The sequence below is a fragment of the Hibiscus syriacus genome, unplaced genomic scaffold (genome assembly GCF_006381635.1).
Source record: "Hibiscus syriacus cultivar Baekdansim isolate YM2019G1 unplaced genomic scaffold, ASM638163v2 tig00020022_pilon, whole genome shotgun sequence".
In the NCBI taxonomy this organism is placed as follows: Eukaryota; Viridiplantae; Streptophyta; class Magnoliopsida; order Malvales; family Malvaceae; genus Hibiscus; species Hibiscus syriacus.
Window position 1 is genome coordinate 35,679 of NW_024062481.1, and position 16,096 is coordinate 51,774.

The following is a 16,096-nucleotide window of genomic DNA, read 5'->3' on the forward strand; positions in this document are numbered from 1 at the left end:
ATGGAATCATCTGGATACTCGAATGATAATTGTTATTATACGCGAACTACACCAAAGGCAGGTGCTTCTCCCAACTACCTCCAAAATCAATAATTACACACCTCAACATGTCCTCAAAAATTTGAATGGCTTGCTCTAACTGACTGTCTGTTTGAGGATGAAAAACGGTACTAAAATGGAGCTTTGTGCCTAGAGATTCATGTAGAGCTTCCCAAAACCTAGAGGTGAATATGGGTCCTTGTCTGAAATAATCGAGGTCAGAACTCCGTGCAATCTTACTATCTCTCGAATGTAGAGCTGCGTCAATCCTTCCAAAGTGAAATCCATTCTAACCGGCAAGAAGTGTGCAGACTTGGTCAACAGATCTACTATTACCCATACCGCGTCGTGCTTACATCTTATCATTGGTTGAGGTCGTTCTTGTTATATACCAATATGTTTGAGGAAGGCATTCCGACCGAAATTGGTCAGCTTCAGAATCTGGAAGTGTTGGATGTTTCGAGGAATAGTTTGAGTGGTCCAATACCTGTTGAGCTCGGGAATTGTTCTGCTTTGACTGTGCTCGTGCTTTCGAACATGTTGAATCCGTACGATAACCTTGCCATGATTAAAGGGGATGCAAACTTTGTAAACGATTATTTTAATTTTTATCAAGGTGGGATTCCAGATGAAATTACAAAGCTTTCGAAGCTGAGGTTATGGGCTCCTAGAGCTACGCTGGAGGGAAACTTGCCGAGTGATTGGGGTTCTTGTGATAGCTTGGAGATGCTAAATTTGGCGCAGAATTTTTTTTTCCGGGAAAATTCCGATTGGTCTTCTCTCTGCAAGAAGATGAGGTACCTTGACTTAAGCTCAAATAAACGCCATACCGGAGAGCTTGTTGAGAAACTTGCAGTTCCTTGTATGAGTGTCTTCGACGTCAGTGAAAATTCCTTGTCGGGTTATATCCCAAGATTCGACAACCAGGGATGCCCCGATGTTCTTACCTCAGATTCGTATTCCTCTGAACCCTTCAACTCAACATCTGCGTATTTATCATTTCTGGCTAGTAAAGTTCATGCGGGAACATCTAGCGGATTCTTGGCGGAGAGGGTGATCCTGCTGTGTTTCACAACTTCTCTGGCAGTGTCTTGTCAATGCCTATCGCGCCACAGAGATTGGATAAACACATTTCTTATGCATTTTATGCCGGAGAAAACATTCTCAGTGGACCATTTCCCGGAAATTTGTTTGAGAACTGCAATGGATTGGGTGCACTGTTTGTAAATGTTAGCTACAACAGTGTGTCTGGTCGGATTCCCGATGAAATCAGTAAACTTTGCAAATCTCTCAAGCTTCTGGATGTGTCTACGAATCAAAAAACTGGGCCGGTTCCCCCGAGCATTGGAGACTTGGTTTCACTTGTTTCTCTTAATTTGAGCTGGAACCTGTTACAAGGCCAGATTCCAAGCAGGTTCGGGCAGATGAAGGATCTCAGGTTTCTTTCTTTGTCCGGTAACAATCTGACTGGATCCATTCCTTCTACACTCGGGCAGTTGCGGTCTTTAGAAAAGCTGGAGCTGTCGTCAAATTCTCTTTCTGGTGAAATTCCTGAAAGTCTGGCTAACTTGAGAAACATGACTGTTCTTTTGCTCAACAACAACAAACTCTCCGGGCAAATTCCCTCTGGTTTAGCAAATGCGACCATGCTCTCTTCTTTCAACGTGTCCTTCAATAACTTGTCCAGGCCACTGCCATCGAGCAATAATTTGATGAAATGCAGCAGTCTTCTCGGAAACCCTCTTCTACAGCCTTGCCGTTCATATTCCTTAATTCCATCTTTGGACCAAGCATGAGCGGGTGATTCACAAAATTACGATGCATCTCCACCAGAACCTTCAACTCGAAAGAATAGAAATAATGGTTTCCGTTCCGTTGAGATAGCGTCCATAACATCAGCTTCAGTCATTGTTTCCGTTCTTCTGGCACTTGTTATTTTGTTCCTGTTTACGAGGAAATGGAATTCAAGATCCAAAATCAGCACCACCAAAAAAGAGGTGACCATTTTCACCGAGATTGAGGTCCCTTCGACATTTGACATCGTCATGCAGGCCACTGGGAATTTCAATGCTAGCAACTGTATTGGAAATGGAGGCTTCGGGTTAACTTATAAAGCTGAGAACTCACCCGGAGTTTTAGTGGCAATAAAGCGGCTTGCTATCGGGCGGTTGCAAGGCTTTCAACAGTTAGATGCGGAAATTAAAATCCTCGGGGGGTTGTGCAACCCGAATCTTGTCACTTTAATTGGTTACCATGCCAGTGAAACAGAGACGTTCCTTATATACAATTATTTGCCCGGCGGTAACTTAGAAAAGTTTATTCAGGAGAGGTTCCCAAAATGACTTGGTAGAAGTCCTCCTCTTGGCGGTCGTGTGTACCGTCAATTCTCTCTCGACTAGACCTACGATGAAGCAAGTAGTATGACGGCTGAAGCAACTTCAGCCGCCATCGTGTTAGGTTCATGGTAAAAAGCTTGTTTCGATTAACATAGTGCTCGTAGGAGATAAGCCCCACGTCTCGATCGTCGCCTCGATCGACCCTTAGGTAGAGTTGTGTAGGTATTGCCCCATTTGTAAATTTTAATACAGTTTTACCCTAATTTTTCGATGCTATTACTCGGATAAAAGGGGTTCACTGATGACTGCTGATGAATACAGATATTTTTCTTCTTAGTCCAAGTTCTAAACTTGTTTCATTTGATATCTAATAATAGAATAGAATAGCTCATATGGGAGATTTAAAGCTAATAGGCGCGTAAATGAATCGAACGAATATGAATATATGACGTGTTAGTTTTCGTTTATTTTTTAAGGTGTTTATGTTCGATTCACGATCGTCTAAACTTTTAATATCGTATTTGTTTATTTATTTTTAAAGATATCTTGTTTGTTAATTTATCGTTCAAATGTGATCATTAACGTTCGGAAATAATTTGCTTATGTATTCACGAACGCGTTCATTTGTGTTCATCAACATGTTTATTGTTTGTTTATATGTTCACTTTTCAAATTAAAGAAAAATAATAAATTACAATACTAGTGCTTAAACTCCTTAAAATTTACAATTTAAACTCTAAATTTAACGACAAGTTCATTTTAACCACTACTTTCACCAATATCTAAAATGCAAAATTTAAAAAGAAATGAAGAACCAAATAAGTTTATAAACAATTTTTTTCTGAAACATAAATAAACGAGTTAAACTTATAAACAAACTCTCTCATTAACATAAAAGACTTGAACACACATTTGCTTGTGTTTGTTCGTTTATTAAATGAACATACAAATTTTATTCAGACTCCGTTTATTTAGATTTCATTTTCACTCTTACAACACACACAAATAAAGTTTTGATATTTCCATGAAAGATTGAATTTCTAAAAGAAAATGATATCCATCATAATCTCTCAAAGAGAGGCTTTCATTCAATAAGATTGTCAATAACCCTAGTCCAGATTTCCAGAAGAAACTAAAAATAGAGATTCTGAAGTGTTAATAAACCAGAAAATTCATCCATTGAACCCTTTTCTCAGTATTTAGAAAAGGAAAGAGGGGCTAACAACTATATGCTTTAATGGATGTTCAACGTCATTGCCCCCGGCATGCTTGACAAACTCGGCCGGGGAAAGGAAGCTGCCATGGCAAACACATACTATTCTCACTTCCTCGCCCTTTCTGTATCTGTAAAGAAACCCTTCTATTCTCTTCCCATTGGGGCCATCTCCTGTTGTCGACAAGCAAGGCATATCTTCCATAATGCTCCTCACGGTTGGCTCGACACTCTTTTTATCTACAGCGGGTTGGTTATGTTGATTCTTTGCTGCAATTCCGGCTAGGTTTTCGGATTTCTGAGTTGTGATCTTTCCAGGGATGATGCTCGGTTTCTGCTCAGTCTGCATTGCAGATTGTGCGCTGGTAGGGCTTCTCGATCCAGGGCATTTATAGGTTCCTGTAATTTGATGGCCATGTATGTGTTCGTTCAAAGCTAAATGCAAGAAGATGAAGATACAAACGAAAACGACAAGGTATGGCATTTACACAAGATGGTTTCAGTATTGTAGGTCATCAACAACAACTTACCAAAGGCTAATGCAAAGCATAAACATCCCGTTTCCTGCGTATTTTTCAATTCTCATAAAAGCAGCATTATAACAAAATTGCCAAGATCCGTTTTTCATACCAAACAACTGCATTTCATCCACTCAACTAGAAAATGTTGGTATCCAAGGGGCATTAGCAGATGAAATTAAGATATCATAGCTGCGGTAAGGAATACTTTGGTCGGTACGAAACTTGAATGTTCAAAGACTATAAACAAGAGACATGCCGGATTGCCGGTATCCTCGAGCTGGTCGATCTTGCACCTAGAAGGATGAAAAACTAGGCATGTCCAGCACCGGGAAGTCCGCGGCGTATCAACAAACTTCAGACACAAGCCTAAAGCTACTTATCATCTTGGTACCTAAACTATGCATAACACAGAAAAACTCAAATTAATGTCCCGATATCGTTATTGGTCGTTTATCGTCGGATCGAACTCGAAACTAGGGTATCCTTGGTTCAACTAAAGCACAAATGCAATTCAACGGCAATGCAATATGATCATTCATCTTATGGAAAGCTAGCATCTAAAAGAACAACCTTTAAGACAGTCAAAATCTAGACCAATATGAATTCAAACATGTTACTTATATCAAAATCAAGATGTAAGAATTGATGACCTTGAGGGGGTTGGCTTTCAAGTTCGGATAAGCCAGATGAGCCACTTCCATGGGATCCAATTGAACCCTTATCTTCTTCCACTTCAACAACAAAACCCTCCATTTTCCTATCTTTCAAAGCCCTAAAATTCTTCTGCTTCTCACACCTCTTCCTCTTGGCTTCAAGTCTCCTCAAAGACTGTAACTCCTTCCTTCTTCTCCACTCTTCCTCTGTCTCGACAGGTAAAGAACATGTCCTAACAAGGGATCCACCACAAGCCGCCATGGGAAACATAGATGGAGGAGGAGGAGGAGGTTCATCGGTTGAATTGTTGATGATGAAATCGGGTATCGAAGATGATCTGGTGAGCTTCTTGGCCCTTGGGTCAACCCCAAAACGACCGTTCATTGAAAGTCCCAAGCTTAACTCAATCTCTTCTTCACCATTTCCATGCCTTGGGAGATTCAGCATTTGCATGGCTTGTTTCTTCCCAATTTCCTCAGCTTTTGTTCCCATTGAAGAACCAAAAAGAAAAAAGAAACAAAAAAACAAAATTGTTTTGAAAAAAAACAGGAAACAAAAAGGATTGATTAATGAAATCAAAGCTTCAAAGATACCATTTTGACCCCAAACTCAAAAGTTCCTTCCTTTTTTTTCCATTCGAACAAACAGAGTGTCGTAACCGTCTTTCGGTTGGACCCGGAATTAGGCTTTGACTTGGATTAAACGAATTGGGTTAGGAGTCGCCACCGATCATTTATTTAAAAATAAATGGGTTGATCGGATACCCTATTTCTTACCTGATCTGCGTCTTACCAGTGATATGTCGGATTCGGGAGTCGGTTACGGTCAAGGAAGGATTAACACCCTTGAACCGCCCTTTCGGTACCGATTAGTTTCCAGTTGTCTTTAATTGCGAAAAATTAAAATTTAAAAATTCGATTTGAGTTGCTTACCTTTGATCGGTTGAAATTCTTCTAAAAGAAGAAACAAAAATGTTAGAAAAAAAATATATTAAATGAATCGAAAAAAAATAATAACAAGTCAAAAGAAAGGGGAAAAAAATAAGTGAAAAATAAATAAGTCCAAGAGGATAGAAAAATATGATAGATAAAATTAAAATTAGTAAAAGGGAAAGAAATGGTAAAGCTTAAAAGTAATAAATAAAAAAATGAAGGAAAATACTAACAATAATAGCGATAAAATAAAATGAGACTTAGGGGGACCAAAAAAAACAAAAAAATAAATAAATAACATGGAATTGACGGGCTAAATTGGTATCAAAATGGACTGCAAAAAAAAGTAGAAAGTTAGGAGCCAAATCACAAATAAAAAAACAGTGACCAAATTAATTGAATTGCAAATTCAGGTCAAAATTACAAATGGTGACTAGATTGAAATGCGATTCAAACCATTAGGGACGGCGGAGAGAATTTAACAATCCCATAATTGCACAATGGCCCCTCGTAAAACGGCGCCGTTTCATCTGGTGCCAAAACGGCACCGTTTTGGTTCTAGCACTTAAGTCCAAACGAGGCCCCCTTCCTTTACTCTCTTCATTTTCTTCTTTATTCCAGAAAGAAAAAGAAAAGGGAGAGTTCAGAACTCTCTCCCCCTCCCTCGCCGGAGAGAGGAAAAGGTGGCGGAGCCGCGACTGCAAGCGGCGGCGCACGGAGGCGCCGGTGACCGGAACTAACCCAAACACAACTGATAGCCTCCTCTCGACCCCCCGATGTAGAATCTGGCCTCGAAACAGTGAAAACGACACTAGATCGGAGTAGATCTAGCCTTGAAGGTCTCGATCCTTACCCTTTGGGGCGAGAAATCGTCGCCTTCCTGGTGGTTCTTCGATTTGCTTTGCTTTGCTTTGCCTCAGTTCTTTTACTTGCTTAGATTTTCTGCTGGGGCTTCGGCCTTTGAGTTTATATATATTTGATACTTGCTTTGTTTTCTGTCCGATGTTGGGTACTGTTGATATCTCTCTGTAGTTGTGGGTTCTCGGTTCGTAGTGTGATGGTTGACGTTTACTGTGCTCGTCGTGGGTCTTGATCCTCGGTTTTTTTGTGGGACTTGATTTTGGTTTGCTTGTGGTTTGGTACTGGTTCGATCCCTGATGGGTTCTGTGTGTGCTGTTGATGATGTATTTTGGACCTCTCCCCCCCTTGTGACAGGCTTGGTGGGGGTATTTATACCCCCCATCGGAGGCCTGTCGGTTCCGAAATAAGGGTGCTCGTGGCCGTTGTGGCCGGTCACCCCGGGATGGGTCAGTCCCGGGGATTTCGGCCGGTCGTTGGCACTGTTGACCGTTCATCTCCCCGGTTTTGCGGTGTCGTTGAAACTGATATCATTCAGGGTTTCCAAACCCTAAACTTACCAGACTGGATCAGGCCCATCTGTGTTTGGACTCTGACTGTGACTTTGTTGGATTGGACAGTTGACCCATTTGGACCTGACACGGGAAAAAATAAAATAAAATAAGTGATAAAAATAATAATAAATAATGATGATAATAATAATATATATATAAACGTTTTCAAAAACATATAATATATAAATTTTTTAAAATGTTTTTAAAAAACTATATATTATATATATTTTCAAAATGGTTTTTAAAAATTATATATTATATAATGTTTTCATAATGTTTTCAAAAGTATCTATTATATATTTTAAAAACGTTTTCAAAAACTATATATATATAATTTTCAAAAATATATTTTCAAAATGGTTTTTAAAAATTATATATTATATAATGTTTTCATAACGTTTTAAAAAGTATTCATTATATATATTTTAAAAACGTTTTCAAAAACTATATATTATATAATTTTCAAAAATATTTTAAAAACTATATAATATACATATTTTCAAAAAATGTTTTAAACTATATATTATATATGTATTTTCAAAAACAATTTGCAAACTATATAATATATATGTGTATATATGTATAAAATAAACAATATGGACGGAAATTAGTGTCTACAGCTGCCCCTCTTTGTCCTTTTTCGTGGAACGAAAAATAGGACAAAGATAAAAAGACACAAATTTTCGTTCAGTGGGGTTGAAGAAAAAACCCCCTGTCGGATTGAGCTGCGGATGACCCCTCCGTCGTGAAGTCAAGTCAATCTTGAAATGATATGGAATTGAATCGGAATACGACTTCTTGTTACCCAATTGTAGTCAACCTCGGTCTTTTCCTCAGTTTAAGGACCTTGGTTAAAAATTGACTGGAAAGTAGTTCTTTGATTCCACCATGCCCTTGAGCTGAACGAAAACGAACTCGAAAGGTCTTCACTGACATATAGTTTTTCTCGACTTAAACTATGCTGCTGGAAAACGATTGACTGTCACTAAGTCACGGCTGACCCATGTCTTCTTCTCGATTTGAAAACCTTGATTGCAGCCGAACAGTAGTGTGATTGAGGTATCGTCGAGCTGAATAGAGTCGAACTCGACAATTTTATTGACAAATAACCTTTCTTGCCATGAGTTATGTTGTAAATGATATGACCTCGAAGTTGAGTGTAATCGAACTCGTGAGTCTTTGGCAGATAACCCTTCTTGACTTAAGCTATGCTGCAAATGATGTGCCTTGGAGCTGAGCGGAGTCGAAATCGAAGGTCTTTTGGTCACAGATAACCCTTCTAGCCTTGAGTTATGCTGTAAATGATGTGCCGTTGAGCTGAGCGTAGTCGAACTCAAAGGTCTTTGTTGGCAAACAACCCTTCTAGACTTAAGTTGTATTGCAAATGATATGCCTTGGAGCTGAGAGTAGTCGAACTCGAAGGTCTTTGGTTGGCAGATAACCCTTCTCGACTTAAGTTATGCTGCAAATGATGTACCCTCGAAGCTGAGTGTGATCGAACTTGGGGGTCTTTGGCAGATAGCCCTTCTCGACTTAAGCTATGCTGCAAATGATGTGCCTTGGAGCTGAGCGTAGTCGAACTCGAAGGTCTTTGGTGACAGATAACCCTTCTAGCCTTGAGTTATGTTGCAAATGCACACGATATCCTTTGCTATGAAGTTGAAATTGGCTCTGAAATTGAGAAGTTGTTTGTTGACAACCAGCGGTCCCTTCGTCGTGAAGTTGAACTTGCGTTGTCTGGAGTCCAATATCCTTCGTTGTGAAGTTGAAATTGGCTCTGAAATTGAGAAGTTGTTTGTTGACAACCAGCGGTCCCTTCGTCATGAAGTTGAACTTGCGTTGTCTGGAGTCCAATATCCTTCGTTGTGAAGTTGAGATTGGCTCTGAATTGACGAAATGTTTGTTGACAACCAGCGGTCCCTTCGTTGTGAAGTTGAACTTGCGTTGTCTGGAGTCCAATATCCTTCGTTGTGAAGTTGAAATTGGCTCTGAATTTGAGAAGTGTTTGTTGACAACCAGCGGTCCCTTCGTTGTGAAGTTGAACTTGCGTTGTCTGGAGTCCAATATCCTTCGTTGTGAAGTTGAGATTGGCTCTGAATTGACGAAATGTTTGTTGACAACCAGCGGTCCCTTCGTTGTGAAGTTGAACTTGCGTTGTCTGGAGTCCAATATCCTTCGTTGTGAAGTTGAAATTGGCTCTGAATTTGAGAAGTGTTTGTTGACAACCAGCGGTCCCTTCGTTGTGAAGTTGAACTTGCGTTGTCTGGAGTCCAATATCCTTCGTTGTGAAGTTGAGATTGGCTCTGAATTTGAGAAGTTGTTTGTTGACAAACAACTTTTCTTGACTTAAGCTGTGCTGTAAATTTCCTTTAAATGAATGATGGCCCTTCTCGCCAAATTTTGAGTCGGATATCTTCCGTCATGGAATTGAAATCTGGCTTGAAAGTTTTAACTGGAAACATGATGCTCATGGATGAGTCTGAGTCGAACTGGATTTGTTTTGAACTGGTTCTCGAACCTATCTGAAATTGGTTATGAGATATCAAGTCGGTTGAGGTGTAGCTCCTTACTGCCGAGTTAAGCAACCACTATCCTTCTTTGAAGGCGCTTGAGAATCGAGTATCCTTCATTCTGAAGTCAAAACTTGACTCTAAAAGCTGCAAAAACGTGTATGCTAAAATGATGAATGTGATGCACCTAAGTATGTTTAAGATGCATACAATATGAATTATGTGTTATCCTCTGGGTGGAGTCTCGTGTTTTATCTGTCAATCAGGTCCTTGGAATGGATCGTGCCCCATTTGCTTCCCGAGCTTTGGCTTTACAGACCTTTCATATCTGAGACTGTTATGCTTGAAAATGTTTTTCTCTTTTTCTTGTTTTAGGAGAGAGACCTGATGAAACTGTTGTAAAATATTGTTCGCAATTGAATCAAATTGTAAATGTGAGTTCAAAAAATATCAAAGGAATCAAGAGCTCTTTTAATGCTTTCAGAGTTACAAATCTTTGACAAATGTTCAAATGGATGAGTTGGCTTTTAGATTGGCCTCCTTTCTAAGGTTTTGGTAACCCAAAATGTCATCATTTTTTTAAATATCGAAATATGCTTTGGCATTTCATTTGGGTGCGGACAAAATGACACAACTAGCATGATCCCTTACTAGACCTTTTATTTCAGTCCTCTGAAATCTTATATTTGTTCAAGCTTTGTAGGCTCCTCTAACAAAGGCAGTGCAAAAATATCGGTCTAAAAATGAAATTCTTAAGTGCTTGTGTGTAGTTGACTATAACAGGTGTTCCTTAACTCCCTTAGTCCATTTTACTGAAAATTTCTTGCTTAGATAAATTTGATTTAATTTGTCGTTATCTGACTAGCTGAATCCATAAAGCCGGGGTGTTTAACCAATTGCTTTAGAGGGACAGCTTAATATTATAATCACTCTTATCAAGTTAACTGAAGGGTTCATCTTATCACAGAGTCTTCGGCCTGACAAGAGCAGTGGAGCAAACACCGAATTGCCAAGTGTCCGAGCAATGTCATGGTTTGAACGTAATCTACTCATAAGGCCAGGGCTTTCAAGTTTCCTCTATAACCAATTGCCTTAGCGGAATAGCTCAGTTTTTACGGATGTAATTTCTTAAGATTGTCAAGAAGAACCTGTCATAGTCTAGGTGTTTTTGAAAGTCAAGGAATCTCATCTTTAGAGTTCAATTTTCAAACAACTGACCTAAACTGGATTTACCTACTCGACTCTTTCATTTGTAAAGATCATCATCGTCATTGAACGTCCTAAATAAAAAGCATAGTAATGGTCATATGCAAATGATGCCCCATGTTGTCCGCACCTTATGAAAGGAAAACGTTATATTGGTTAATTACAAGAGCAGGGTACGGTGTTTGAGTGTATATTCTGGGTAAAGTCAAATTCATTGTTTTAAAACATGTTATTTTGTTAAAGATCCGTAACTTTGAACCATTCACAGAGTTTCTTAATTCAAATGATATTTAAAGAATTGCAAGTTTGCAAATGTGATCCATTGCTTATCATCTTTAAAGTAACATAAATTTATTCAAAAGTCCTTAAGAAATAATGAAAAAACAGATTCAAACAGAATGCCTCAAATGATGAAATGATCTTCCTCACTTGGATGCCCCCAAATTGTTGAAGTTGATTCGATTCTTGTTACGTATTTTCTGTATGATTCTCTTGATTGTGGAGTAATTCTCGATAGTGCGCCTTAGGACTCCGCTATGATTTTCGCAATGAGTGTTCTCATCATACTACCTGGGGTACGGGGCTTCATGGATTTCTCTGGATATGGTGACATCACGTGTGCGTCAAACAATTGTTGGTAAAGCTCCTTATATGTCATAGGATAGAAATGTTCTCATCTTTTATGAGACATGTGAACGTAATGAAAAGGGAAAAATAATACGACTGTAAAGAAAAATAACAAAATGCACAATATGTCTGAATGCATGATGCATGAAATGTTCGAGGCATTGATCCAAAAAATGTGTCTGTTACTAGAAATAATCCTTATTGGGGACAAAAGTGTTACGTCTGAAGAGACAAAAAAAAAACTTTTTGATGGTATAGATCCCGCAGTCTCTGGAAAGTTGATTCGTCTTCCGTTTTTTCATCGGTTGAATATCCTGTCGAACTATTCCGACTCCTTTGGCTAAACTTGTGCGGGTGATTAGTTGCTTGCCCCAAAAAATGTCTCGAATAACTGCATCTCCGGCCTTCACTCTATGTCGAGCTCGTTCCAAACGAAAGTGCCATTGGAGCCCTCCATCCGAAGTTTGTCGACTTATTTTTGGAATTCATCAATAATGGTCTCCAGCTTAGCTAGGGTTTCACCATCTTGTTCTCGTAATTTTCGAAAGGACTCTCCGGGTCAATAACTATTTCCTCGTCTTGCCCCTGAAACCTTTGCCTCTAAGTATTCTTTGATACCGGTTGGACTTCTGAGCTTTTTATCTCTTTGTATTATAACCCCTTTGTCCATTAATACAGATTATTCATGTTTTAACAAACACATTTTTTGTGGATCAACACCTCGTTTTAATGATGTGAATGATATAAAAAATGCAAAAGAACAAAAATGAAAGGAGAAAAAAAAGTTAGTGAGATAAGGATAATAATAAAAAAAAGATGAAAATGAAAAGTCCTACCCCACATGATATCTATCCCGCATGCTAATTTCAAACAAATCCTAACCGCATATTTGTCTAGTTCGCATGCTTTGAACAGAAAGTAAAGCAGGAAATAATTCCGGCATCTTAGGGTTTGAAATGAGGTTTTGGGGTGGGCTCTAATTCCCTGTACTCTCCCGGTTTAGGTTCTAAAAAACGGTACTCGAGTTCTCCTTGCCGGTGCCCCCTTGGGCTTGCCAGACCCTTAGTCCTAAGCCCATTATAAGCTTGTGTGGACTAAGTTAAACTCGAGAGGAAACATTCCCTTATGCCCATACGGAGAATAAATTCACACGAAGACATAAGGTATATGAATCCCGAAGGCTACTTGCTAGGCCCGAACGGTGAATAAATTCACACGAAGGCGTCGCTTTCACCCCCACTTAAATAGGGTTTGGAGCTCGGGTATAGAGCCTGAGATGAAAACTTTGAAAAATCTGAAATCATTAAAAAATGTTAGTACAACTATTTATTTGAAAATAATCAAAGATAAATAATTGGAATCAAATAAATAAATTAAAATTTAAATTTACTGTTTTTGCATAAAAGACAACCGAAAATTAATTTCGGCCTGACTCACTTACCTGTCCCCAGTGGAGTCGCCAAGCTGTCGTAACCGTCTTTCGGTTGGGCCCGGAATTAGGCTTTGACTTGGATTAAACGAATTGGGTTAGGAGTCGCCACCGATCATTTATTTAAAAATAAATGGGTTGATCGGATACCCTATTTCTTACCTGATCTGCGTCTTACCAGTGATATGTCGGATTCGGGAGTCGGTTACGGTCAAGGAAGGATTAACACCCTTGAACCGCCCTTTCGGTACCGATTAGTTTCCAGTTGTCTTTAATTGCGAAAAATTAAAATTTAAAAATTCGATTTGAGTTGCTTACCTTTGATCGGTTGAAATTCTTCTAAAAGAAGAAACAAAAATGTTAGAAAAAAAATATATTAAATGAATCGAAAAAAAATAATAACAAGTCAAAAGAAAGGGGAAAAAAATAAGTGAAAAATAAATAAGTCCAAGAGGATAGAAAAATATGATAGATAAAATTAAAATTAGTAAAAGGGAAAGAAATGGTAAAGCTTAAAAGTAATAAATAAAAAAATGAAGGAAAATACTAACAATAATAGCGATAAAATAAAATGAGACTTAGGGGGACCAAAAAAAATAAAAAAATAAATAAATAACATGGAATTGACGGGCTAAATTGGTATCAAAATGGACTGCAAAAAAAAAGTAGAAAGTTAGGAGCCAAATCACAAATAAAAAAACAGTGACCAAATTAATTGAATTGCAAATTCAGGGTCAAAATTACAAATGGTGACTAGATTGAAATGCGATTCAAACCATTAGGGACGGCGGAGAGAATTTAACAATCCCATAATTGCACAATGGCCCCTCGTAAAACGGCGCCGTTTCATCTGGTGCCAAAACGGCACCGTTTTGGTTCTAGCACTTAAGTCCAAACGAGGCCCCCTTCCTTTACTCTCTTCATTTTCTTCTTTATTCCAGAAAGAAAAAGAAAAGGGAGAGTTCAGAACTCTCTCCCCCTCCCTCGCCGGAGAGAGGAAAAGGTGGCGGAGCCGCGACTGTAAGCGGCGGCGCACGGAGGCGCCGGTGACCGGAACTAACCCAAACACAACTGATAGCCTCCTCTCGACCCCCCGATGTAGAATCTGGCCTCGAAACAGTGAAAACGACACTAGATCGGAGTAGATCTAGCCTTGAAGGTCTCGATCCTTACCCTTTGGGGCGAGAAATCGTCGCCTTCCTGGTGGTTCTTCGATTTGCTTTGCTTTGCTTTGCCTCAGTTCTTTTACTTGCTTAGATTTTCTGCTGGGGCTTCGGCCTTTGAGTTTATATATATTGATACTTGCTTTGTTTTCTGTCCGATGTTGGGTACTGTTGATATCTCTCTGTAGTTGTGGGTTCTCGGTTCGTAGTGTGATGGTTGACGTTTACTGTGCTCGTCGTGGGTCTTGATCCTCGGTTTTTTTGTGGGACTTGATTTTGGTTTGCTTGTGGTTTGGTACTGGTTCGATCCCTGATGGGTTCTGTGTGTGCTGTTGATGATGTATTTTGGACCTCTCCCCCCTTGTGACAGGCTTGGTGGGGGTATTTATACCCCCCATCGGAGGCCTGTCGGTTCCGAAATAAGGGTGCTCGTGGCCGTTGTGGCCGGTCACCCCGGGATGGGTCAGTCCCGGGGATTTCGGCCGGTCGTTGGCACTGTTGACCGTTCATCTCCCCGGTTTTGCGGTGTCGTTGAAACTGATATCATTCAGGGTTTCCAAACCCTAAACTTACCAGACTGGATCAGGCCCATCTGTGTTTGGACTCTGACTGTGACTTTGTTGGATTGGACAGTTGACCCATTTGGACCTGACACGGGAAAAAATAAAATAAAATAAGTGATAAAAATAATAATAAATAATGATGATAATAATAATATATATATAAACGTTTTCAAAAACATATAATATATAAATTTTTTAAAATGTTTTTAAAAAACTATATATTATATATATTTTCAAAATGGTTTTTAAAAATTATATATTATATAAATGTTTTCATAATGTTTTCAAAAGTATCTATTATATATATTTTAAAAACGTTTTCAAAAACTATATATTATATAATTTTCAAAAAATATATTTTCAAAATGGTTTTTAAAAATTATATATTATATAAATGTTTTCATAACGTTTTAAAAAGTATTCATTATATATATTTTAAAAACGTTTTCAAAAACTATATATTATATAATTTTCAAAAATATTTTAAAAACTATATAATATACATATTTTCAAAAAATGTTTTAAACTATATATTATATATGTATTTTCAAAAACAATTTGCAAACTATATAATATATATGTGTATATATGTATAAAATAAACAATATGGACGGAAATTAGTGTCTACACAGAGAAGAAAGAGAAATGGAGGGAAGTGCAGGGAAAACGATGGAGGAAAATATAAAAGATGGAAGGGCAAATTACATCACTAAACTTTCCTTTCTACATTCAAATTTTCACTAAATTTAATATATTAGATTTTTTTAACTCCGATATTAAAATGATGTCATTTTATAAAATACTAAAAAATATATATTTTTTACATCTATATAAAGCCTATTCATAACGACGTAAGTGAAAAGATGCCTAAATGATAAAAAATAATAATGTATTAAGTTCAGTGAATAAATTGTAAAATTTTAAAGTATAATGAGTATAATAGGGGAGAGACTAAAGATAAGATCCAATTTGTAATTTACCCAAGCTGGAAATAATCTGCTGAAATGACAATAAAGCCCTTGTAAAACTTGAGTCATTCAAATAAGACACGTGTCTGACATGAAACAAAACTCTGGAAACAAAAGGACAAAAAATACCTCAGATTTCGAGATGACTTAAAAACGAGAGTAGACACGTGTCGAAATGGTAATGATGTTTTGTTATCAATTGGCACGTGTCTTTGGATAAAGCAAATGAAAAGAGATAAATATCTGCCCTTGCCTTTCTATCTTTTCATAAATTTATTTACTCCCCTTCCTTCCATTATAGTCCTTCCATAAGGAGATGGATGTAAAATTTTAGGTTAAACTACGCATATAATACCAAAATCATTAATTTTGATCTATTTTAATATATAAATTTTTAATTTTTTAAAATTATAATTAATTTTTAGTTTTTATTTTATTTTAGTACTCGTCGTTAAAAGTTTAACACATTTAATACATAAACTATTAGTTTTGGTCTGTTTTAGTACATAAACTTTTTAATTTT

At 37.9% G+C, this 16,096-nt stretch overlaps 1 protein-coding gene and 1 pseudogene across 1 annotated transcript; one reads left to right on the forward strand and one right to left on the reverse strand.

Annotated features, from left to right (window-relative positions):
• LOC120209737 lies at positions 1–2,381 on the forward strand (annotated as a pseudogene).
• A 1,052-nt stretch (positions 2,382–3,433) lies between these two features.
• LOC120209733 (ninja-family protein AFP3-like) lies at positions 3,434–5,231 on the reverse strand. The gene is made up of 2 exons (XM_039208663.1): positions 4,760–5,231; positions 3,434–3,987 (listed from the first exon to the last, which is right to left on the reverse strand). Exons 1-2 carry the CDS (start codon positions 5,214–5,216, stop codon positions 3,575–3,577), a joined length of 870 nt encoding a protein of 289 aa, XP_039064594.1. The 5' UTR covers positions 5,217–5,231; the 3' UTR covers positions 3,434–3,574.
• Between the last annotated feature and the right edge of the window lie 10,865 nt (positions 5,232–16,096).

Excerpts from the sequence above, each read along its gene's own strand:
- LOC120209733 (XM_039208663.1), bottom strand. The coding sequence starts at position 5,216 with ATGCAAATGCTGAATCTCCCAAGGCATGGAAATGGTGAAGAAGAGATT. Across the intron at positions 3,988-4,759 it reads TGAAAGCCAACCCCCTCAAG|GAACCTATAAATGCCCTGGA; the intron begins GTCATCAATTCT and ends ATCAAATTACAG.